Raw genomic sequence first — 27,887 nt, 5'->3', positions numbered from 1 at the left:
AATGCAAAAAATAGTCACAAATTTACCACAGGGGTGTAGTACCCCCTTAACAGAAATACCAAACATACCTGCAGGTTTAATTATTGATGCATTCATTGAAATAAAATTTTATGTGCGCTTGTCTAAAGTGTTTTGCAATTTGAAATCTTTAAATTGGATTTGTTTGACATCTCAAATCAAGTGAAAATAAAATTCTGTGAAACACGTTAACACTAATTCTGCAAACAACAACCTACTTATAAACTACTCGACTTTCAAATCCTTTGCAAAAAAGAAAATATTTTTTGACTTTTGAAGTTTTGTTGAAATATGTAGAGAAATAAGACGGGAGAATCTAGTAATGCTATAGTATTGATTGATTGCCTATCGGCGGCGATCAGGAAAGTATTGATCGCTGACAAAAATACAGACAGCCAGCTGATTACAGAATCCGATGCAGAGGTCACCCAGAGTCTCCAGATATTTTGCTTGAATACAGCGTTATAACATTGTATAATGTTCAAATCACCAACAATCAAGATAGCCCTAGGTGCAGGGGTCATTACAATAGGTGCATTAGCAGTGTCGATGCACCTAAATGGCCGCAAAAAGAAGAGAACCAAGATCATCGAAATGGTAAGTCAGACATATTCATTGCATTGTTTGTATAGTACAGTGAGTATACAGTGATAAGGCCGTGTAAAATTAATATTTTGGTTCTCGTCCCTCCCTCCTCAATTTCTGGGATTTGTCAGATTTTTTTTTTTTTTTTTAGATTTTAAATTTTTTAGACTTTGGAATGATTTATGAAATCTTCATACATATAAATAAGTTTATTAGAGAACAAGCATCACTTCCAAGTCTTTTTGTGGTACTCTAGTCTAGGGGTTTATCCTCAGAATCTCACATTTGAAAAAAAAAAAAAAAAGGGCCTCATCGCTTCCTCGAGCACTGTTTGAAAACTGACAATGCTAATTTAAAACTACTGACAATGCTAATTTTACATTGAAAAAAAAGCAAAAAAAACACCTCCCTCCCTCATCAATTCATGAAAATCCTCTGGACGAGAACCAAAACATTAATTTTATACGGCCTAATGAATCAATGATGCATGGATGAATATTTAAAGAACAGCTGACTGAACAACTTCCAAGGTCGGGTACAGTACTGAGCTGTACATGTCACATCTTATGATCTTACTTGAGAACTCTAGTACTGATATTCAGATTTCCTTTTTTGAAAGCGTACTGCTACATGCACCATCATCATGGCTAGTGGCTACCACAAGGGTTCCCGTTAAGGGTTTAAAAATGTGCGTCATCATGTGTGACGCAAGTTTGCTGACAAGGTTGAAAAAACTTCAGGCAGATTTTTGTGCGTCCATCAGAAATTCACGATAAATCATACCGGGAAACGCAACGGCAACCCCTCGTTGCTAACAAACGTACATGTAACCCGGGTCTACACCTCATCAAATGTTGATTGTTAAATGTGAACTTAAAAATAAAATTTTCGCCGTGATATTCTATCTCCAGTCGCTATGATAATTTTTCTCATTTCTGTGTCAGTTTTGGTCTGAAACATGCTGCAAAAAACATGCGCAAAGTCTGTCAATCTTTAGCAAATTTTCATACTTTTACTTCCGCGTTTTACTCCACGTGTTGTTGATGCTGTAAAGCTAAAACATGCGCTGCCACAAATAATACAAAAAAAGGTTATCATTTGGATTTTGTCTTTAAAATTGCTTTTATTAGCTCATTGCGTAACGCAATGAACCATAGGCATAGTCCAGATTTCTGTATGTTTTTTTCTTTCTCTTGCTACATCGTTTGAGCAATGGATCTGGTAATTTGAGGCGGCGATCTTTGCATGATTGTTCATGATTGTTACTTATTTAGCTAGGAAAATTCGGACGGAAAGTGTCATTTTTGGAGCATTTTGTTACGAAAATTTTACCAAATTTCATGGAATAGTCTCCTATGCAGACTGTTTGTGGTGCTTTTCATATTACAAACACTGTACAAACTCCTTGATCTGGCGATTTTGTAAAAGAGATGTTGAACTTTACTGCTTCAGTGCGGCTACAATGTTTGCTTTTCAGTGTTGCTTTGCGTTAGGCCAAGTAAAAAATAAAACATGTTTCACGTCCGGGTTTTCGAAAAAAAGGAGGAGGAGGGGGGCTTTTTATTTTCTATTTTTTATCGCAAAATTGGTGTAAATACCCATACTTAGAGCTGTTTTAGCGTATACAATAATGCCTGGAAAAAGGAGGAGGCCCTTTTTTATTTGTTGTTCTGAGAGTTACACCCCCTCCAATGATCACAAAACCTTCCTAAAATGTTTCTTGTATCTTAACAAGGCTATAGAAAGCATTTCAACTTCCTAGACATATTTTTTGAAAAGTTATAACTGAATTTCAAAAAATAAAAATATATTTGAGGAAACCTCAAAAAGGAAGCGGAGGGGACGTGAAACATGTTTATTTTTTTATTTTGCCTTACATTCTGCAAGTCAATAGATAAAGCACCAATTGGGCTCGTGCTGTGTATAGGCCCTTACTTCTGTGCACGAGCCATGAGCAAATAGTGTCTCAAATTCTCCCAATTTGGGCTACCAAATTGTTGGTTGGCAACCCTGACTATGAACAAACATCTCACACATTTATCACACATCTTGACCAGTCACTAAACCCAATTAGTTATGTAAACATTTACTCAAGGTGAGTAGCACTTTTTCAGTGCCTGGTATCAGTATATGGGACCATGACAACCCCTCTCTGAGGTGGAATGTTTTAAAATTATTGTTATTCGATTTGTAAGGAAAAGTAAGTATGTTTTGCCGTTTCAACAAATGAAAACGAAGCGAGTATTACCAAAGTTATGTTTGAACTAATTATGACTTTAAAAGTTCTAGGTATAGGCCTAAATGTAACAATAATAGTTAATATACAGCATCATATGGTCAGCAGAAGAAAATTACATCACCTATGATGTCATATCAGTGTCCTTGACCGGGGTCCTTACTCCTTGACCACTGAACAGCGTGATATCATGTTGATAACAGATCTATAGAATCAAAATCTTCATCATATCACAGATTCTCAACAATCTGTGATCATATGGACCCTATTGATGTGAAAGTAGTTGGCTCAAAATAAGCTAAGGTGTCATAAAAGTGTAACACACAATTATTTTTCCAGCTCTTTTCTTTTGGTCTCCAACCAGGTTTAAATTGCACATATCGTTCATATTACTAAAAGAAAGATAAGTTATACCATATATAGACCATTTACTTCACAAATTTAATTTTCTAGCCCTTGCGTACGTTATATTTGACAGACACAATTTTGATGATTTTCTGCAATCAAATAAAAATTTATAAAGTATTACATAAGGTATTTTGTGGTTATTTAGGTGTAGGACCTACAGCAACTGATTGTGGAAAAAAATGTGTCCAAATATTACAATACTAGCGGGATACCCGCGCTTCGCGCGGGTCCCCGCTAGATGAGTAAATGGGAGCGATCACTAAAACAGGAGGAATTACTGAAAAGGTAGAATCATTGAAAGGTACATTTATTTTTCTAAACCTGTCCCTTCTTGCATTTCCATTTTCTTTTCAGTTTATTCTGCACGGCCTAGTTTGTTTCCATTAAAACAAAATGCTATTTAGCTTGTGATTTTCCGTTTCCATGTTATTTATCTATCTAGGCCTAACCCATTCCCATTATTTTCTAAATCTATCCTTTCTTATCGTTCCCTTTATAGCTTCATTTTTATCAGCTGCTTAGCTTGTGATTTCCCGTTTCCTTCAGTTGTTATTTATTTTTCTTATTTTTCGTGATTAGTTTCTAATTTTAACTTCTTTTTCCCTTAAGGTTATCTGAAGAAACGATATAAAAACGTATAAAAGCGTATAAAGTTGTTCTCTAAAACCGCGTTTTCTCAGCAGTCAAATATCGCAGTGAGTCAAATGTTGGTGCATGGATGTATCTTTACATTATTTTTGTGTGTTTATACAAATTTTTAGAATCCATTTGAAAATCCTTCGTTTAAATCATTTTTACGCACCATGTTCACAAGATCAAAAACACGCTCCATGAAGTTTTTTCAAATGTTCGCTCCGTATAAAACCACGCCGAGTGATTGTTTTCTCCTTTTTTGTATTGTACTACAAATCGACCAAAGAAATAATGTTGCCATGGAGAAGAACCAAATACAGTACCGATTAAATTTTATTAGCCCGTTTTTGGGAACAATTTTCGAGAATCTTGTACCACAAAACACTGTTATGTTACATTATCGATATCTGGATTGTGGAACGTTAATTTTGATTTCTAACTGCCTACATTATTTTTCAAATGTCTGTCGATTACTTTACCATTTAAATTTCACTCCAAATTTAAGCTACTTTTGCAAAAAACGAGGTTTTTCGACATCGATACATCCGACATTTACAGCGGTGATGAGCTTGTTTATCATAAGAGCCTGTTATGCACGATTCTATAATAGTCAGTTTGAGATCAATCAATTTCAGGTGTCTCTCAGTGGCTCAATCGGTTAGCGCGTCTGACTCACGTTCGACTATATAATACTATAGTTTTAAGCTGGAAAACTTGAGTCCCTATGTGGTCCATTCCATTTATTTTATTTTATTTTTCTCTCGCTTTTTTTTTCTTTTTTCTTTTTCGTTTCTTTCTTTCTGACTGCAGCGATTGATTGTTTTTGCCCGTTTTTTTTTCATTATATAATTCAGGATTTTTTAAGCTATAGCCTACTAGTCTAATAGGCGCGCCTGGTAGGCGCGGCCAATGAATATATTTTTACAAATTAGATGAAAAAATATTGGTTGTTGGTTTTGTTATTGTTGTTGTAGTTATTGTTGTAGGCCTATATAATCATGGTATAAATAGGCCTACTAGGCCTATTATAGCCTATAGAAGCATTGATTTATTTCACGACAGATATCATCCAGGATAATTTTAAAAATTGAAAATTTAGAAAATCCAAGGGAAAATTGCCGAAAACGGCTGCCCACAATCAACTCCCCCCCCATCAGGCCATATGGTCCTATTATGGCCGCCCCTCCCTATCCCTGCAACATATAGGATGACTCACGAGCCGTGGTTTGTCCGTGGCCCTAGTTCAGATTGATACACTATTGTACGCGTGAGTTCATTCTTTTCTGCATGGCTGTTTCCATTATTAACTTACGCCCCTTTGGAGTCAAGCCTTGAAAATCGATTGTATTTAACCTTAATTTTCCTGATTAGTTTCTTTCTTTAGTTTGCTCCCGTTTCATTTAGTTACTGTAATCATAACCTGTATAATAGGCCTACCCGTAGGCCTACCGTTTTTGTCTTCTTCTTTTTTTTCTATTCATTTAGCTCCTTTCTTTCTCTTCAGTTTCTTTTGCATAGGTCTATTTTGTTCCCATGCTGCTTAGCTTGTGATTTCCGTTTCCATGTTATTCATTTATTGAGCCCGTTCCCATGCATTATTTTATAAATCTACCATTTCTTACATTTCTCCTTTTAGTTTTGGCTTTTTTTCTACATTTTGTTCCCATTTTCATATTTCCTGCTTAGCTTGTGATTTCCGTTTGAATTTTATCTATTTAATTCTGTTCTCATTATTTTAGTTTTTTTTACGTTATTTATTTATTTATTTATTTATTCTTTCATTTTTAGCTTCCTTCTTTCCTCTCGTATCCTCACGATTTTTATCATCTTGGCGGGTAATCTCTTAACCGAATCCAGTACCATGCATATAATCCACAACCCGACCCATATAGGCCTACCTTTTCAGTTTTGTCTTCCTTTCTTTTCTTTTCTATTTCTCTGGCACTGAAAGTTGGTCTGTGCATATTATGCACCAGACGCTTGGCGTCACATTGCTCAGTACGCCGACGCACTAACGCCAACCCCTGCTGCCAGTTAGTTACGGTGCTACGCTACCACTGAGTTGTGACAACAAAAATCCCGGGAAAATCCCGGTTTTAACCATATTTTCACTGATTTTGAGGCCAATTCTTGGTCTTGACCGTTTTCAACCAAATAAAGTGCAATGCGTTCCCCCTATATTCCTCAATCTCCCGTATGAATGTGGCTGTAAAACTAAACGACGATTCATTATAGGCCTAGAATAAATAATAAAAATTCATGTGACGTAGCCTTAATCTCTTGGCTGCCAACTTCGGTGCAGTGGCGGAAAATGGGGTGCGTAGCTCTGCGTAGGGGGCGAAAAGCTCGTAAGATCATTCTTAAAGTACGCGATGTTGTGCATCTAGATAGCCTGAATCATTTCTTGGCCACCTCGCAGTTGGCAGAAAACAGGGCAATGTTGCTCTGCGTATGGTTTTTAATGGAAATATTATTACGCCGGTTCACACTGTCCTTATTACCCACAATGCCACTGCATGCGATTTTGCATAGCAACACAACAGTTTTTTATGTTATTCTCTTAGTTACCATCAATTTTTGCAAAAATGAACCTCCGATGGTTTAATGGCAATATGTACCCGATCAATGTACGAATAAATCAGAGCTGAAAGTGAAATCATCTCTGAGTCTATTCGCGCACAAGATTTAGCGACTTCCTTTTATTTATATAGAAGGAGGATAAATTGTTATAAATAAAATATGTGTGTCTGTCAAGCCATAACATACGCAAGATGTCTGTCAAATGTAACATACAGAATAATAATTTGGCAAAAACAGTAGTTCAAGATGGGAAATTGAATTTAAAGATCACATGCAGTTTATAAATCACATGTTTTAAAACACTTTTATAAACTCTAAACTATCATCATAATGTGAACATCAAGTGATTTTTAATTTTTTAAACATATTGCGTATGTTACTTTTGACAGACACATACAAATCTTGCGTATGTTACTTGCGTACAAATGTTTGACAGACAACACTTAACAATGGATTGTGTCATTCAAAAAGCTTCTCCTCACAAAGTGATAGTGCCACAAAGCTAGGTGGAGCTAAATGCTATGTCATGTAGCATAATTAGCTGTATCACCCTAGTTTAGCAGGAATTACAGCACCGTCTTGCGTATGTTACTATTTGACAGACATTTCAAGAAAAATTTTCAAAAAAGATGGCAGCCACTTACAAATTGATTATAATATGGAGAAATGAAGTTATTTACAATAGATTTACCCTTTAGTTTATGCTTCAAGTCTTTGTTTATAAAAACTGAGGACTTCAAAATCAATCAAAAGTTTGACAGACAATAGTAACATACGCAAGGCAAACTTTTAAATCCTTTTTTGATCTGTTAACTTATAATTCATAATGCCTCTTTCTGTTTTTTTGATTGGTTTACTGCACCATTTTGGGAAACAGGTCACATGAATTTCTATATAAGGATCCATAAAAAAAATTAAAAGCTGTTGAAAAAAGGCGTCTCTTGGCATGTTACAAATAAAAGTGTAAAAATAGGCATTTTACAGCTATTTTTATTTTTTTTATTATTTAGAGTGAAAGGATTTTACTTAAATTGTGTATGCTATGTCTTTACTACCTAAACTTGCCACTAAACTAGCAAATATTCCATTTCTATAATTATTATTTTAAAAAAAAGATGTCAAAATATATGGCTATAATATGACACCTTAGCATATTTTGAGCCAGTTATCTATCATATCCTGTGTCGTTTTATGGATAAAAATGACTCAAAATGTTATTGATGAAATGGTTGCTATCATAAACATCAGTTTTGTCTTTTCAACGGGAAAAATCCGATACAAAATAAAGTTTTTAGGGCCTAGCTATAATATGGGCATAATTTATTCATGTAGGCCTATAGTATTGAACAATGTACCCCATTTGACATGCACTTATAGATAAATAAATTGTCTTACTTTATTAATTTAATAACTTCTTTATTATAAATAAAATGACACATAACTTATGTGAAGTCACTTTCTATCTTTTTTATTTGATTCATAAAATTACATTCAACAAAATGATTGAAGAGAAAACACACAAGGCACTGGGCAGACTGTTGTAGAATGGAGTAGGTAAGATGCCATGTCCATAGCTTCGCAGGAGTTTCCGACTAGCAATCAACATGATCAGCACATTCAGAAAAACACAGTTTAAGAGTGAAGATTGTAGTGAGTAATCAGTCCTTTATAAATGTGCTGGCCACTATCTATTATAATATAGTCCCGGGGAGGGACACACTTTAGAAGTGACGGGTATGTGCCTACGGCGCCGCAAGTAGGGGCCTATCAGGTACAAAGCGTCATTTAAAAAAGGGGGTCATTGGGTAAAAACAAAAAAAAAAAGGGTGTCATTGGGTATAATATTTTGAAAAAAGGGGGTCATTGAGTATAACTGTATAAGATTTAAAAAAAAGGGTCATCGGGTAAAAATATTTGAAAAAATGGAGCAATGAGGTTTGAGAATACTGAAATGTGTTTTTCATACATAGCTATACATGGCTAGTTTCAAGTTTTTATTTGGAAATTGCTTTTACATCAGTGGCACTCATCTATCCGATGGTGCATCCAAGGCATTAAATAATCAAACAAAACTGTATTAAACAAAATAAAATAAAATAAAAGGATACTTGACAAGCAAACGGTACAAATAAATAAATGCCTTGAATAACTAAATATCTTGAGAACCGTAAGTATATTTCCAAAATGCTGATTTGTGCTTGATCACAGCACTATGGTGATTTTGAGGTTTGGGAATACTGAAATGTGTTTTTCAAAGTTGGCAGCCCTGTATGCATAGCTATACATGGCTATACATGGCTATGACATGGTTACATATGGCTATACATAGCTATGCATGGCTATACATGGCCATACATAGCTATCCATGGCTATACATAGCTATGCATGGCTATACATAACTATGCATGGCATTTACCATGAAATTGTTGTAGTTTTTAAGTTTCAAGTTTTTATTTGGAAATTGCTTTTACATCAGTGGCACTCATCTATCCGATGGTGCATCCAAGACATTAAATATACAAACAAAACTGTATTAAACAAAATAAAATCGAAGGATACTCGACAAGCAAAAGGTACAAATAAATAAATGCCTTGAATAAATAAATATCTTGAGAACCGTAAGTATATTTTCAAAATGCTGATTTCTGCTTGATCACAGCACTATGGTGATTTTGAGGTTTGAGAATACTGAAATGTGTTTTTCAAAGTTGGCAGCCCTGTATACATAGCTATACATGGCTATACATGGCTATGACATGGTTACATATGGCTATACATGGCCATACATAGCTATCCATGGCTATACATAGCTATCCATGGTTATACATAGCTATGCATGGCTATACATAGCTATGCATGGCTATACATAACTATGCATGGCTATACATAGCTATGCATGGCTATACATAACTATGCATGGCTATACATAGCTATGCATGGCTATACATAGCTATGCATGGCTATACATAGCTATGCATGGTATTCCTGACCATAACCCATAACAAATGAGCTATAGCACCAGTGGTGCTCTTGTTCATTGTAACAATAATACTAATAAAGGAAACATAGATTATTTCTGAGAAAATAAACTTAAAACATTAAAAACTGAATATTGTCAGGTTGTGATAAATAATTTTCAAAACATTAACCGCACGTCGTCAGTCCAGCATGCTTTGTAAACAAACAATTGCATCAATGGGGACTTTCCCATCACAGTGATCGTTACGGAAAGCATGCAAAAAGTGCACTATTTCCTGACGTTGCATTTACAAATATTGCAGAATTTACTTCAATTCTTAGCAGGTTGGTCAAAATTTTGGTGCTTTTATTATCGCATAAATATAAAAATTTCTTATTTTTATCATCAATTAATGATTAAGTTTCGAAGTTTTGTCTGCGTCCACATGCATGAGACATGGACGCAAAATACTTGATTAGCCATGTGAACTTGCATCTAAATTTGTAAAATATGCGTCTGGACGCAATGACGCACACTAACAGGAAGCCTGGTGGCTACCCGTCCAGCGTGTATTATTTTGCACAAGGACGGTCCAATGCACACGCTTGAGTGACGTCACGCACGTATATGCGATGGTTAACGCTGTCAAAGGAACCTTGGAAAACATTATAGCTTCGAATTTGCACACGATAGTTAGGCATTCAATGCTATCGTTTTTTGGTCGATCAGCGCATGAGGCTGAGCATTGTACATGTATGTAACATTTTTGGGAGCGATTGCCGATAGGTGCAACTCTACTAGTCTTATTACAAGACTGCCCTAGTGCCCTACCCCAACCATAAACCTTAACCCTAATGTCTAGCGAGTTGCACCCTTTTCGGTAATTGTAGTGTACCCATTTTTGCAAGCGATGTTATTTGTTATTCTGTTAACATTATTACAATTTGCTAATGTTAAAATTTGGATTGAAAGTTTACAATGGGCGATCTTTTCGTTTAGACCACCCTCGCTATGGATTAAATTCTTACTTTTTCCAAACAATGTTTAATTTTTTATCAAACACTTTAAAGGAGTATTTCGTGATCCTAGCATCCTCTTTTTATGACATTTTATAGTAGATATCCACGAAAAAATTTTATTCCCAAAATTTCAGTTGATTCCTATTTTGCGTTTCCGAGTTATGCATGATTATGTGTATTACACTGCTCCATAGACAATGTGTTGTAATTTCGTTCTGGTATTCCAGAACGAAATTCAAATTTCACAATATCTTTGCTAAACGAATTAATCTGCAAGAAATTTTTTGTACATAAACATTATGTAGCCAGAGGTTTCCAGTGATATAAAAAGTTATATTTTGGTTCAAAAATTTTTTTTGTTTCTCTCTTATTTACTACTATAAAAACCTGTTCTGCTAAAACCTTTTTAGATGTGCTAATAACATTGTAGGCTTTCAAAAAAAGCAAACTTGTAATGATGAGTTATGTTGCCTAACTGAGATACAGGGTGTTCAAAAGTCGTACATAAATTTTATGATTTTTATGACATAATCAGTCAAAACTTTTTTCCTCCATGTCCAATGGCAAATCTGAATTCCTCATCAAATTTCCTTCAAAAAAATGTTAACATATTTACAGAAGTAGGCTACCGTAACTACTTTGAGAAGTATGACATTCAGAACATTACGAGCATAAATACATACTTAGTACAATAACGTATATGAAAAGTCTAAAAGCCATGATATAGATTGCAGCACGCTTGCAACAACTTAACCTAGCTTGGAGTACAACTGGTCACATTTTATGCTAGACATCAATACCAAAACAATGGTACGGTACATAAGCCATCTCAATACCTTGCTGGGTTACAAAGTTACAGTACAAAATAAATTTGAGAGGCACGAAAAATCAATATTCCCGGTACTTATAACATATGCCTCAACTGTAGGCACCTCAACTTTGGGCACCTCTCCCCCTGACTCTGCATCGTTTGAATTGCAATATATCTCAAAAAGTAAATGTAAAGTGACATTTTTACTTTCCACAATTTTAGCTAAATAAATTAGCAACAAAATGAGACCAAAACTACTAGTTCAGTACCCCTCTTCATTCTTGAGATCTGAGGTAAAACTAAAACATCCTAAAGAAACTGAAAAAAAGTAACACCCCACCTTTTTCTGTACCCCAATTCATGGCGCATGACCTCAAATAGGAAAAGCAAGAAACATACCTTCATCATAAATTCATCATTATTCACTAATTCGGTACCCTGAAACATAAATAAAATATTTTCTGTACCCGGTTGCTTTCCCCCCTAATTTGCCCCTCCCCTTTTAACTTAAAGGAACATTAAAAACAATAATAAGACTATTGGGGAACACTGTTTTTCGACAAGACAATGGACATCTCCATGTTCCCTAATGAAGTGCAAGAAACCTGATGTGATAAATCCAGCTGTATCCATGTGCACTGATCTCGGTGAAAACAGTCAATGACTGGCCAACGCCCTTATGCCAGCATTTGTTTAACTCGCCTTCCTCTTACGTAACATTTATTACCTATCTAGGTAAATATTACGAACAATCTCGTATATATACGAACAGAAATACTGAATGTCACAAACTCTCAACTCTGCTAGAAGGAACCCTGCGTAAGATATTAGTAACATGGCACATATAGCCTGCATTCAGCCAGACTCTCTGGTGAACCATTCTTCTCAACTATAGCATGGAGCATTTCTGGGGTTTAGGGTTGCTTCTTACGAGGAACTGGTTTCTGATGTTAGCCTTTTCATGCCATATAACAATAGATGCAAGAATTTATATTCACATGGGTTATTAGCTCATTAATTATACAATTATGCAAATTAGAAGGCAGATTCACTATTTAATACATAACATTAACATATAGAAACACTTTGACCAAGTTTCAAGGCAAAAATATGCAAAATAAAAAATTATACCTTGAACATTTCTGCATGGATTTGAGCAAAATATTGGCAAAATTATAGCCTTTCAAGTCATTTTAGCTCATTAACTCATGATTATTGATTAAAACCAATAAGATACAATGAAAATATAAATTGATGTAAATTGTTTGTCCGATTTGCTTTGAATTTATAAAACTGAGAAAGGATTTATTATGTAAACAACACCTTGAGGTGGAAATAATTGAATTTCTGTTTACATTTTCTGTCCTTTCGATCGTCGATCGGTGGCCATGTTGTTATTGATCTTGTTTTTTGCCTAGAGTTAAAAATTATGTATTTTGCCGGGGCCTAGGCATATATGTCATAATCACAAAATTGCATCCATGGACTCTGGACAAGTCCTATTCTAACTTGTATTGCCATCCAATTCATTGCCACATAGAAGAATGTTCATTATATTTTAACTAAATGAATCACATTCATGCATAAAAATGCACTTATTGTACATAGTATTTTCTGATTATGCTATAATGAAATGAAATGATTAGTTTCCCATCACATTTTTTTCAGTGAAATATGAGGTCATGATTTAATTTTTCATTATTTTGGAAAATTTCTGTATTGTCAAAACTTTCATTTACATGGCTATTACCTATATTGTTGAAGAAAGACCATCACAAAACAGGTATTAATGCTCGCGAATTCTTGCGTCCAGACGCATTTTTGTATTGCTGGACGCAATGTTCAACAAGTTTCATCAACCCGTTGCGTAGTCGGACGCAAGTTGATTCAGACCAAAAATGAGTGATTATAAGCTTACCAACTTCATCATCATAAAAATCATGCAAATTATGTTTACTGATCACTCCTAATTCTCCTAATAAAGCTTAATTAATATTCATAACCAATGGACGAGTTATTGACCTTTCACATTTAGCCACTCCCATTTTGCAACACGTCCGGGTCACCAGTCAATGAATGAAAATTCTTTTAAAATCTCATCAAGAATCTGAAAGGAAATGTCAAATATATTTGCATCAAACTGCGATGTAATGCGATGCAATACCGGCAATCGGGGGCTTTGCAAAATTGTATTCCCTGTTGCCCATCACATTAACATATATACATGTTTTCGGACGCACACAAATTTTGTGGGACGCACATTTCCCGACCAGGTTTTACAGTTGTGCATCCGATCGGACGTAGAGTTTTTGAAGGCTAGCGGGAGCCTTGTTAATGCTTCTATGTCATCATTACAGACATTTACATGTGCATGTAAGCATTTCCATACTGTTTTCGTACGCCTTTTTAGAGCATTTTATTTAAAAGGTGCCCCATAAATGTATGCCAAAAATAATTTTACCCCCCCCCCTTCGACTTGCCAAAAATTACTTGCCCCCCAAAGTTACCCTTCCACCAGGGCTCATAATTATTGCACAGCCCCTAAGGCCCTTAGAACCTCTTCTGTTATCCAGGATTTTTCTGGCCTGCAAGGTTGTAAAATTCTCTAGGTTTTCACATTTTGCTCCAAGTAAAAAACTGTTGATGACCCCTAGCATAGTTCAAACCAATTGTTTGTAACCAAACAATTGTAAACAGTTGGGCTAGGATGTGAATTCTTGGACTTGCTAGTTACAGTCACCAACGGTGCCTTCCCTACTTGTACTGTTCAAGTCTGTGTTTAGGAAATGGTAATGATAAGAGAGGAAGTCTGCAGATTCATGACCAACGTCCTGAAAGTGCATTGTTCTATTTATCTTTAATTGAATAATAGCTACAAGGCAGGCTAGTAATTGATTGACCTCTTATTTATACAGTAATTTAACTTTACTATTTGATGAATGGAAATTAATTATTTCCATGATGAAACTAAATGGAAGCAAAAACAAACATACACACTTGTCACCCCTCCCCATCCCCAAAGCAACAAAAACATTATTACATGTACATAGATTTTATAACAACATGCTGATTTTCAAGAAAAGCATGTTATTACATAGAAACCCAAGGAACACCTCAGAATACAAATTATGCAAGATAGACTGTTTTTATACCAGACTTACCGTCAAGTTACTCATGTCAAGTCTCGTTATAAAAATATCAAGTCAAGCCATAAAGTCTTCAAATTATTATTTGTTTGTTTCTTTACTTTGGTTGTCCATAAGGGACTAGGGACATACACTTGGGTAATTGAAACATACAATGTATGTGATCCAGACCTATGCTAAATGCACAGGCCAGGCTACCTTGGCATATAAAAACACATACTGGTCCACAGAGTTTTAAAAGAAATAAAAAACCCAGGAAAAATAGCAAGAAGTAGAAAGAAGGAAAGAAGTGCCACTCCTAACAATCAATATCAATGAACTCTTACTTTGCACTTTGGTCGAGAGATAAAAAACTGGAAATTGTTATCCTGTACCCGATACAAGGACTGTTCATGTATGTTCAAAATGTTGCATATCAAAATGTTTTATGGGAAATACCCTAATGCTGTAATTGTGTATAAAGTGTTCAAAAGATAAATTGCAGGAATGGTAGACCTGATTTATTTAGTGTGTTTAGAATTTGTTTGATTATTATTTTTTTTATTCATTTAAAATATTAAATAAGTTATTTTTATACTTATAATATTTTTTCCAGATGGATGAGTTTCAGAAGGCACATGTGCACATGGCAGACCCAGACAGAGTTGAAGAACTTGTTACACAACTTATCAAAGGAGGAAAGAGCAAATTACAAGTAGGTCTATTGCAACATAAATCTAAGAAATAATACAGTATCCTTGACACCTCAATAATGTGTCGGAGGCAGCAAACTTCATAACCAATGGGTGAGGCATAGCTGAACTCATTATTTAAATGTTTTTACTGCTTACGGCAAATTATTACAAGTGTGCCATGAAAAACATTAAAAGAATACTATTACTGCTACACTCTTTGATTACAAATGGTATGATTTAATGAGAAAATATGTTTTTACATCAAGGTAAAAAGTTTTTACAAAAAAGGTAAAGTGCCAGGGCTCACATTTAACTTTTTTAACAACTAGTCAGCTGTTTCAGCATGGACCAGTTGTCAATTGAGCTGGCTGTATTTTACAACTTGCCTGCCTGCATTTATAGCTTGCGCAAGGCATTTACTGGCTGGATTTTGCCAACGGACAGGTGCTGAGCTTGTACGCGTAAGTGACAGTGTGTATCGTGGAAAAATTGTACGCGTAATTGCGCATAATGCTTTGCATAGAATGTGTCATGCTTTGCTGCATTTCAGACACAATTATGGATTCAGGTACACTATTGCAGAATAATGTACCCTGACATGACACGTTGCATTGCATGATTTGGAATAATACAATATGATAAGTGAAATGTGTCATGCAACATTGACATACATACATCCATAATGATAGGTAGATTAATTTTTGTTGACCATTTGATATCATTTGCATGACTACTCTAATCTGGTATTTCAATTATTTTGTCCATACATACAGGTGATAACAGATTTTGATAGAACATTATCACGTACACTGTACAATGGTCACGAAGTCCCTACATGTCATGGTAAGTCAAACAATATTGGACATATTGTAATCTGTTTGCAGAAAAGCTCAATTAACAATGTTAGTTAATATAACATTTCAATGATAAATTGAGGTGAAAGGAATGCAAACAAGTAACTCTAATTTGAAAAAAGTTTTTTAGTATCTTCTTCTTTTCACACTAGCATTGTAAAAGGTAACAGTATTCTATTGAATTATCATGCTTATCATAAGTGCATATCAGTTGTTGTTCAAGAAATTGTACAAAATAATGCACTTGTACTGAGATGTTGATGCGTCTAATGCATTCCACCCTGCAGGCTCATGCATTAGACGCATGGACAACATGTCAGTACATGTGCATTATTTTGTAAAATGTCACTCCCAACCTGTGATACGCATTCATTAAAACCAGGGACAGGCGATTTGCGCGGAACTTTTTTTCCGTGCAATTGGCTATTTTTTTCCTATGGGCAGGGATACATGATTAAAACCTATAACTGTTAAAGTGATAGATTTTGTTTGTGTCTACAGGTGTATTAGATGATAGTTCACTGTTGCCAGAACATTATAGAGAACAAGCAAATCAACTAAGAAATACCTACCTACCGCTAGAAATGTCTACTGATGTACCCATAGAAGAAAAGCGACATCTTATGGTGGAATGGTAAGAAATAGGGCTGTTGTTATTACTTCCCAAGTGGTGTGGTCCAATTTGTTCTATCTTACATTGAGGCCTATCTTAAAAGCAGTGTTTCCAGTGATTTTGATAAGAATAGCAAAAATGTGTAGAGCAATGCCTATAGAATAGTGCATACTTGCAGTTGTGGTTACCACAACTTGCCCTGTTTTTGTTCACACCATTTAAACGAAACATATCTCAGGTGTTAAATTTCACTGGGGTAATGAGAAAAATATGATTTCAAGAAGTTTAAACTGACTTTCAGCACCAAAATTCACTAACCTTGAATTTTCGATGTGTGACACACATCCTCATCAGAAGAAGTCCGAAGATGTTGTGATGGACTTGCCCTTTTGTTGACCATTGGCAACTTTTTGTCGAATGAGGGCGTTGTATAAGGTTCATTCGAGAGAAAAATATGAGCTTTCTTTTACCAACACCTCAGTTTTGATTAAGAAAATGAGGCTCTTGATCAGGTCACACCTCTTTAAAATGTTGTATTTGTATTTTCAAAACAGACTCATAGGCCAAAACTGCACATTTGTTGATATCAACTACAAAATAGTTTGGTGTTTCTTGAAAGAAAACACATAATTTGTCAAAGTTCCTTGTGGAGAACATGGCAACAGGGCAAGGACATAAAACTCTGGGTTCTTTCCATTGACAAAAAACAACTAGTACATGTATTCATTTTGTAGGTTTACCTAGGCTTGCTATAAGGCAGTATCTTCCTGAGGCCCACAGAATTATGTTACTATGGTGTGTATGCACATTGAATATTGGTAGTTGCGTTTCTGACAACATCACAGACTTAGTCTAGCAATTGGTCAAAAAATAGCTACATGTACATATACAGCCTTTATGAAGTTATAAAACAATACAATGATATGAGTAGTCTCACAGGGGATATAGAATATTAGAAAATAAATATTATTTATGAAACAAGCCATCCAATAGCTTCCAATCATGTACCAAGAATAATATGTAAAAAATGCGAATATGAAAGACTAATATGTAATAAATGTGATATGAGGGACTTGCTTGTTGCCTAAACTTGAGTATTAAATTCCTTTTTAAAAATTTGATGGCTCATGCTTGTCGTCACACGTGTACTATGAGAGGACTATACTCGGCATTTTACAAATAGCAGCTGTTGTCACAAACAGCTTGAGATTGGTAGCAAAATTGGCACTCTGATCACTGTGGTCCAGGCAATTAAAACAGCATATATTGTAAATGTATGGCTCATCTATAAGAGCTGACAAGTACAACAAGATGCTCGTTTTGCAGGTTGGAAACCGATATTTTGCGCTTCATAATTATACCTTGTTGAATGCCCTAATAGCTGTGGTAAGGAATTGCTCCGTTATTGCCATATTTATGCTCATTACGGTATCGGTCCATAAATAGATTTATGCACCGCCGGCTGAGGAGATGGCTGGCCGTGATATAAGAGCATCTTCAATAAGACTAACGTTTGCCTTGAATTTTATTGTAGGGGGACTAAAGTACATGCTCTGTATGTTGCGTGTAACATCTACAAATCCCAAGTTAAAGAAACGGTGAATAAAGCTGGCCTTTACCTGAGGTATGTAGCCTGTATAATTGAAGTCTTTCTATAAGTAACAGTATAACATAATTGTTTTCTTTTTCGTTTTAGGTGGACTAAAGGTCATGAACTCTTAGTAAATTCTGGTATCAAGCAGTCAGATATACAGAAGGCTGTAGAAAAGGCGGGTGTTTATCTTAGGTAGGCTACATGTACTGTAAGACCCGATGACCATGCACATTATATCACTCATCATATCATATTTTTCTCATACAAATACAAAAAAGTTGAATTCATGAGAGCATCTACATCTTGATTTTAAAATGCAACAAAATTGGTTTTCATTAGATAGACATGTCACTTGTTGGACGAGAAGAGAACAGGTGTAAGTCACAGTGGTTATTGTTACAGGTGCAAGTTGTTTTGAAAACTGAACTTATTCGTCTTTAGAAAAAAAAATTTAGTTGTTTAATGTGTTTTTGCTTATTTTCAAAACCTAGAGTTTATCTGTTACTCTTTCATTCTGCAGTAAAAGCATATGGGTCTAGAGTCCAAAATATCGATATCGAGTTGATATCTTTTTGCCATTGTTGATGTAATAAAACTGCTAATGTGCAATTTTCATTTTGATATTTTCTTTCAGAGAGGGTAGCAATGACATGATAGAATTGCTTCACAGACACGCCGTACCTCTACTAGTCTTCTCCGCAGGCATAGGCGATATATTGATAGAGGCTATCAAACTACAGTCACACTTCTATGAAGATAATATGCATTGTGTATCAAATTGTATGGAGTTTAATGAAGAGGTATGAAATGCAACATTTACAATCCAGAAACAAATACAAAATAATTCTCTCAAAAGTTCATCATTTGTAAGTTGTTTAAAAGCAGAATTGTAGTTATTGAAAGCAGGTAAATTTGTATGTTAAAGAATTATAAATTAATTTGTTTGTTTGTACGCTTGCTTTTTCACTTGTCCTTTGATGGTTTGAATTTCTAGCTTAGTTGACAAATTACATTCCAGTAGGGCTGCCCCACTGCATGCATAACCTATTTAGGCCAAGCTGTGAAGACTGATCTTACAACCCCCTTGGCATAATGGTTTCCTTGAGAGAGTGATGTCAGTACTTTGTTGCAGTTACTCTGCATGTGTACAGATTACTGCCTTTGATTGTGCATTAGTATTATGCACCCCGGAACACGCACTGACATCACTGTCCTGAGGAAGCCAAATAGACTATGATCCTAGAGCACCTAGAGGCATGTGCATTAGGCACTATATTAAGATTGTTCTTATTGTTGCTCCTCATTTACTCAATAACTGTTTTTCTTATTTTGCAGGGAAGGTTAACAGGCTTTAAAGGAGAACTAATTCACTCATTCAATAAACATGAAGTGTCTACACACCAGCCCGAGTACTTTGAGCGTAATAAGCACCGTACCAATGTCATATTGATGGGAGATACATTAGGTGATCTTAGAATGGCAGATGGGCTTCCTGATACACAGCACTTACTCACCATTGGCTTCCTCAATTCAAATGTAGGTTGATGTCTGTGAGGGTGGGGAGGGAGGGCGGCAATAAGCACCGTATGAATGTCATTTGGAAAGATCATTAGGTGATTAAGGTTTGAATTTCATTTTATGGAAAGATAGAAAGATAAATATTAATGGATAGGGATAAAGGGCAGGTATAAAATATAGAATTATGAAAACCAACCACCGAGTATCAAACATATTTTGAGCCTGTATTATTGTCTATCTAGGCTGATATCCATCTAGTGTTTTGGCTCATGTCATCTTCAAGTGTTCATATATATATCTATACATCATTTGAGGTGTATATCAAATCAAAAAGTCACATAGCCTGAAATATAAAGTAATGCTTTCAACAGGATTGTTATGTTTTGCCAAATCCTTTTTACAAATTAAAAGTACTACTAATCATCCAGCACATATTATTTTGCACAAGCTCCAATGCACATGCTAGACGTCGCACACATACTATGCAAAGGCTATGCTTAAAAAGGATTTGACAAAAACATAGGAATTGTCTGACATATTCAATAATCATTGTTAGCAACACTGACAATTTCCATCCATCTTTTTTTTTCATTGTACAGGTTGAGAAAAGTCTAGAAGCATACAAGGCACAATACGACATAGTGTTAGTCTTAGATGAAACAATGGACCTCGCCAATGCATTGCTCAACAAAATCTTATAGAACACCACCATTCTTTACGGATAGAAGAGAGATTAATAACTCGGTAACCACCTCAATATGGTATGGTGGCTGCTACCCCTCTGATATGATCTATGCACACTTACTTAAGTTGCTCTATGGACATGACATATCCTTGGAGGGTTAAGAGTACAATGTATATCCATTTAAAATCCATACTCCACCTGTGTAAGATTTTGGAAATCTGTTTCACAGGGGGAGTGTGAATTTTAAATGGGATTAGCACATGGACTAACTCTATTTGAAACTCACCTACCCTGTGTGAGAGATTCAGGTTGAATCTTTCTTAGAGGGTGTATGAAGTTTAAACAGAGTCTAATGCTATCGTGAGTGGATCCATTTCTGCACAGACACTGGTTTAAGGATATCATTTTAAGCAACTTTAGAAAATGTATTTGATCTTCCCTGGATCTCTGAAAGTCCTATAAGTAATACAGGTAGCACCAATGACTTAAACGGAGAAGGTTGACTCTACCATATTGTTATATCATATGAAGATCTCAGAACTAAAGGAGAGTTAAGTCACAAAATCATAAAAAATTAGTTACTAGTGTCAGTTTTTGCTCTGTGATAGTGAAATAATATTGTAGAGCTTTGAAATTGTGTGGACAAAACCACCTTGCATTGAAACATTATCTCGTAATGCACCTAATGTGACTTAACCCCCTTTTAGTTCTGAAGTCTTTGTCTTTGTTAAAGAATACTTTTCCTTGTTTCTATTTACATTCTGTGAATAGCATAGTTTTGCCAAGATTTCTGTATATCAATTGGACCTGTTGTGAAAGCTGATCTTCTCACTGTCAAATATGCAAAATCACTGCCAGTCTCAATGCACTTGTATTTTAAAAGGAAAATTTGCTATCGATCAATCTTATAATATGATGTAAAAGAGTTGTAAGGCCAAAAAACCACGTTTGTTTCCTGTATCGTGCGCATTACGTTTTTGATGGCTTATTTTGCGCATTAGAATTTTTTTTCACTTTTCAAAAAAAAAACCCAAAAAAAACCCGGAAAAATCACAAAAAAATAATATAAAAAACTACTGGAGTAGACATTTACACATTACACAACAAACGAGCGTAGTGAAAAACTACTGGAGAAAATACCACAGATTTTTTTAATACCTTTTTTAATCTGCAGGTTGAAAGAGGATCATAGATATTCTTGAATATGAAGACAGGATATGCTACAGGAAACAAACATGTTTTTTTTTTGCCCTTATATCATTAGAAGTGACATTTTCAAACATTACTTTCAATTTGTATGCAGAAATCGTGGTATGAACCATGTAAACTCGAAATACCAAACAAATGCAAATTAAGCCTAGATTTTTCCCATGGCTAAGCAAACAAAAAATGTTTTTAGAAAATGGTTTTTATATTGATTGTCTTTTGTTTTAAAAAAAATGGTTACTACCGATTCACTATAAGCAATATCTAACAAAAATTTGTAATGTTAAGTGTGTAGTAAGTGCATTTTTAATCATTTTTTTTCATTCATTTTATGGACAAATTCTTCACCTTGAGCAATATTTTAAATGACTTTTTGTGGCGTTGTGGGTGATGGTTTTTTCTGCACAAATGGATTTCTTATTTATTGTTCCTGCCATATTTGGTAACGATGTGACCTTTTAGATTATTAGATAGATAACCTGCACATAAAGGGTTTAATGGCCATATTAACCAGAAATAACCTGTGAGTCTTATTTTTTAATCACAATTGTAGTATTGTAGAGTATTCCTAAGTTGTTAGAGTTGATCAGTCAACATGGTCAAACTTCACACAGTTAGCTTTCCCAAAGATTACCCATGTATTGATATTTTGTATTTGATTACAACACATTTGGATCAATGTGGCAGCAATACAGTATTACACTCTCTTCGAGTTATTTTCTGCCCTTATACTTGATTAAAAAATATAAAAAAAGCAAATCTAAACCAAGTTTCCTAATTCTTCAGAGTTATTTTGCTGTGCATCGATTGTATACGGGCATGAATGCATAAATGATTAACAGTAGCAGTGACTGGCTGATCAACAGTCAGTCATGACCAATTGGTCATGGAGCGCATAGAATGGGCAAAGCCTTCGCCTCTTCTATGTGCTGGATATTCAGCATTGTGTACCCGGAACTCTGAAGAATTGGCAAATTTATTTAGGGGGATTATGCTTATTTTGGGTGATTATATCATTCGTCTTAGCCAGGTTGTCACCGCTTGTCATCAGAGGTAAACAGGTTGTTTGATGAGACAGGTGTACAGATTCAGCTTGGATAAATTTAGTTTGCTTCATTGGAATCACATACTTAAACCACTTAAGCTGTCAAATTTGGATACTTGAAAGCTTGTCCTCTGTACGGATCAACAAATTATGCCATCATTGGCTTGCCTAAAATAAGGCTACTGTAGCAAAATCATCTTGTAACAGTAGTCTTTTTGCTGAATTTTGGTCAATTTTTAAATAACAATTCAGGCAGAATATGGGCTTGAAGTGTGCCATAAAATACCCTTTACATTATGCCAAAGGTTTTTGCACTCTTCAAGAGTGATTAATTATGATTATTAGCTAAGAGTGGAAGTCGGCTAATTAATTGCTTTTGGATATCAAGCGCATCATTAAACTATTAGCCAAATTGCCATGCCTTTGCAGCACCGAATACCATTCCATTCAATTTGAAATACATACATCTCCATGGAAAATATGAATTTACTCACCACACATGGTGTGTAGATTTCAAATAGAGTCACATAATTTCGAGTACTATTGTAATCTCATTTAAAATTCACACTCCCTGTGTGGAAGATTAAGGTCATGTCTTACATAAGGGTGTATGGATATTATCTGGAATAGCCCAGTGCAACAGGTGCCAACCAGGTTTAAATCGAGTCAAGTAGCTAATGACAAAATCCACACCTACCTTTTTATGTTTTATCAAGTATTTTGTATATTAGATACCCTAGTATTTTGATGTAGTGAATATTTAGTAAGATTTCAGTAGTTTATAATATGCAAGATTAAGTTCAATCAGGGTCAGAATCTTATGTGAATTAATTAGTGAAGTATTTATTATGCAGAATTACAGAATTGGTTCACATAAATTTTGTGATGCAACTCATGTCAAAACCAGTGTCACAGTGGGCGATTCCAGATGAAATCCATACACCCCTTATGGATGACATGACCTTATTCTTCCACACAGGGAGTGTGCATTTCAAATGTGATTACCTGAATGGGTGACTCCATTTGGTATCTACATCCCCTTTGTGGGAGATTAACGTTATGTCTTCTATGGGGGTGTATGGATGTCAACTGGAATAGCCCAATTTCTATTCAAATATGAGTGTGTGTTGTATGCATAATGAAGTCATGCTATCATCTAAGTTGAATCATTTTATTCTTAATTGATTTTCAGTTCTGGCCAAGACAATTGTTCAAATTTATATGTTTTATATTGATTTTATCATCATGAAAATCACTATATCTCAGGAACTATAGTTAGAAACTATAAATTTGAGCAACAGTCGGCAAAACTAGTAGATGAAAAACTAACTGGAAACTGATTTTGTTCAAAAATTACTTAATTTTATTTGATACATGAGGATCACATCATTATGGTAAATGATGTCATATCACCCAAGATGTGAAATGCGTCAGATTAAGAGAATCTGGACTCTTGTCATGTTTGTGTGCCACTCATGGAAAGGAAAAAGTGTCATTGCAGATTCTTGAAATGATAAATTTTGTATCGTTATTTCACAGTGCATAATAATACATACTTTTCAAAAATTGCTTAGTATATTTATCAAATATTAGTCTCTACAAACTGTAGATCACCACAAACATGAATGAAACTCCTATTAGTTCTGGTGCTCTGGTACATGCAGTAGGATATGATTTTGCTTTTAAAGACGTATGTACAGTTATGTCAATTGCACAAAAGAATTTTATCAGTTATAAAATGTACATATTTTTCAGAATTCCAGTGTAAAAAAAAGTATATATTGTGTACAATAGTAACTACCTAAATATTTTTTAGTAATTTAAACATTAAATTATTGAAATTATAGTCAACTACTCCAAAAATTTGAAATTTTCCTAAAATTGAAGGTATTGATGGAGTTTACAGTGTATACTGTCTGAAGTGTGCATGGGTATCATCACATACAGTACTCGGTTTTGTTAGTACATGCTAGTTGCAAGTTTCAGTCATGATTATTTGCACCAAAACCAAATGTGTTTGATCTTTGGATCGACCAACCGTCGTTGCTGCTTAGATGCTTGTTATTAATGAAATATCAATTAATTAATCAGAAATAATGGTAAATTTGTATTGGTTAATATCATTACATGCAAAGATTCATATGTAATCACAATATTGAGTTGATTGATTTTATAAATATTAAGGATTGACCAAGCATTGATGGTCACTCGAAGATTGAACTAAATGGTTGTATTACCTTACACACCAAGGTTAAGAAACTTCAGTGGTATACCTATTGTGTTGTCAATATCAGAAAGCATGCGATGTGATATGGTGTCAACTATAGAGGCAGTGAAGGTTTCGCCATGGTGTGGTTAAATGCTGGTAAATTAACATGATATGGCTGCATTTCCCTTTATTGTCATGGGTGCATATCTGTGTATTCGTCTCTCTTTTATCATGTGATTTCTTTTATACTTGAAGGTAATTATATTGATTTACCGCCAATGATGTCACACTGACAACCTCTATTATACTGTTAGACCGAAAGTTGTCAAGCTTAGGTTGTCAAAAGTGGTTTTGTTGTCATCCACACATTATTGAGATAAGCTTGACAAACCATCCACTACAGGGGTTGAAGACATTGTTTGATGCATACTTCAGACAAGATACAGTAGAAGAAACTCTGAAGGAAGATTTGTAAAATGTTTATGGACACTTTTTAAAAGGTCATGATTTAAACCTTGACGTAGTGTGTTAACGGCTAATTTGCAGTGAATTATACTTTGCCTTATACCTACTCAATTGGTTTACAATTGTTTTAATTTGTACATATATCAGTGTATGTAGTTACTGTTGTTAGCAGTAGTCCAATAATTCAGCAATGTACTGTATACCATAGAAAATATGTCCATTTATAGGAAGAAATTGTGTACAGTACTTAAAAGTACTAACCAAATTATGTAAAGTTTAATTAATTTGAAGCAGACATCACCTGTACCAATCCTTTCGGTGTACTCTCATTATTTCTATACTATAGTGCATACAACTTCCTTGAAGTGATGTTAAAGCTAACTGGATTAGTTATGTCATTTACATTCGAATTTTTTACCCTGATGTAGAATTGACATAACTCAGTGCGCATTTCATTGGACGCAGCATCAAATCGCTAGCGTTCGCTCAAAGCACTGGTGTACACACATGTGCACTTAAAGACACCGTACAGATGCACACGAAAAACAGCTGCCTCAACGGGTTGACATCACTGTCACATCAGGGTGAAAAATGGTATAGTAATACAGTTTGTAAAAAGAATATAATGTATTATTTTATATCAGTTTGGGTGAATGGAAGAATACATATTTAAGAGACTACTATTTTTGCTTATTTTCTTGTAGAAGATGCTTAGATATTTTGTTTCAGGGATGCATTTGAACATGGATTATGCTAACCAGTTACACACATTGTAAAAGCATTTTGAATGATTTTTCAAGAATTTGACCATCTTGTCTTGATACATAATGATGAACTGGTTAGCACCATCTTATGTTGGTGCATAATGATTTATTTTGGTGCCTTATTTATGTGATAGACAGTATTTTGATTGTGTATGGAGCTATTCCAGTTGAAATCTATACACTCCCTGTGGAAGACATGACCTTTATCTCCCACACAGTGGTGTATATTTTAAATGGAGTCACCCATTCAGGTAACCCCCATTTGAAATTCACACTCCCTGTGTGGAAGAGAAACAGCATGGCTTCCATAGAGGTGTATAGATTTCAACTAAATTAGCCCATTATAGTTGTTTTCCTCCTTTGGACAGTTTAAGGCTAAATTGGTTATTTTTGACAACTACAGAGTTATGGCATAAAATGGACTGTTATCATAGTTTGTTATACAGCAAATCCAATTTCCACACTGGCTATGGCTTCAAGGGTGAAATTGTTTTCCTCTTATGGTTTCATTGCTGATATTGTACGAACCAGGATTTCAAATTTACCTCAATCCTTAATTTTTACATGTGACATTAACATTAAGTTTGTGATAGTTAAAAAGTATGCACTTTAATTTGTAAGTATATGTAAGCACTATTATAAGTTCAACCCACAGTGCACTTTTAAGGAAGTACCATTCTTGCATCCACACATTGGCCCTTTAACTTACCCTTGTACCACCAGTATCTGAATGTTTACCAAAGAAATGACTAAAGCTTATTGAAGCACATGTATTGAGTGTCTGTGATTGAAGCACCTTCATATTTTTGTTCTTATTGCATTTTGTTACCCCTTCAAACAAGGAGAACCACAAATTTGGGTGGAATGGTTCCACAGTTATCACAGTTCCTCTTCAGTGGTGATGAATTATGCAGTAATGTTTTAACAAAAAACATGTTAGAAGCTAAATAAGAGCAAAATCATGTCCTATTATTGGCATGTGTAGCAAGTAGGCCTAATTCCAAAACCAGGGTATTGTGAGTCAGGTGTACTGCGTTGAAGGGTCTGAAGGTCAATGATTCACCTTGTTGTTGAACAGTATGGACTTCTCCAAAATACTTGTCATTATTTTTGGTTACTATGTCCAGATGTTATCAACATTCTTGGCTTATTTTGTTCAATTGATCACCATTTCTGTTAATGTAATGGACTATTCCAGTTGAAATCCATTCACCCCCATGAAAGATGTGACCTTAATCTTCCACACAATGAGTGTGAATTTCATCTACCCCCAGTTTGGTAAATTTGGTAATGTCTTCCATAGGGGTGTATGGATTTCAACTGGAATAGCCCAATTAATGACATAATCATTACCATGTCATAAGGAAGTATACCTTTTAAAAGTTGCACCTCAGTTTCGGTGATAACTTTTGTGTCCCAAAGTTAGAACAATTTAAAATAATAAATAACATTTTAAGTACATAATATGTTTCTGTTGCATAATGTTGTCTATATATGGCCCCTTGAGGTGGTATGGCAATGCATATTCGCCTATTGCATGGTTCCGCCATGATGCAAGGAGAGCCTTGAACTGGCATGACATGAAAGGAAGAATTACATAACTTATGCAATGTTATATGACTGATTCAATTCCCATTCATGCATGCTGCCTGATTGAGGCTCTCCTCGCACATGGCGGAACCATGCAATGGATGAATAGGAGTGGGTCCCACATAGCAACCCTGGCCCTCCCAGTTCCTCCATGTCAGTGGCAAGGGCATGTTCCTGTTGCGCCATCAATTCAGCACCCCTAGTTCCCATTCTGTGCCCCCTCCAGGTGCTGAATGTTTAAGTTCTTGTGTCCTTCTCGTGTATTTCAACATATG

The 27,887-nt window shown here is 35.1% G+C and overlaps 1 protein-coding gene across 1 annotated transcript; it reads left to right on the top strand.

Annotated features, from left to right (window-relative positions):
- Positions 1 to 409: 409 nt before the first annotated feature.
- LOC140154975 (cytosolic 5'-nucleotidase 3-like) lies at positions 410 to 27,486 on the top strand. Its single transcript, XM_072177635.1, has 8 exons — positions 410 to 615; positions 14,991 to 15,089; positions 15,843 to 15,912; positions 16,425 to 16,557; positions 18,233 to 18,322; positions 18,765 to 18,930; positions 19,466 to 19,666; positions 20,248 to 27,486. The coding sequence occupies exons 1-8, from the start codon at positions 496 to 498 to the stop codon at positions 20,347 to 20,349; spliced, it is 981 nt and encodes a 326-aa protein (XP_072033736.1). The 5' UTR covers positions 410 to 495; the 3' UTR covers positions 20,350 to 27,486.
- Positions 27,487 to 27,887: the final 401 nt, after the last annotated feature.

This window comes from Amphiura filiformis, chromosome 6, assembly GCF_039555335.1.
Source record: "Amphiura filiformis chromosome 6, Afil_fr2py, whole genome shotgun sequence".
NCBI classification, from domain to species: Eukaryota; Metazoa; Echinodermata; class Ophiuroidea; order Amphilepidida; family Amphiuridae; genus Amphiura; species Amphiura filiformis.
The sequence above is the reverse complement of the archived record's forward strand: the minus strand, read 5'-3'. Positions and strand labels throughout refer to the sequence as shown.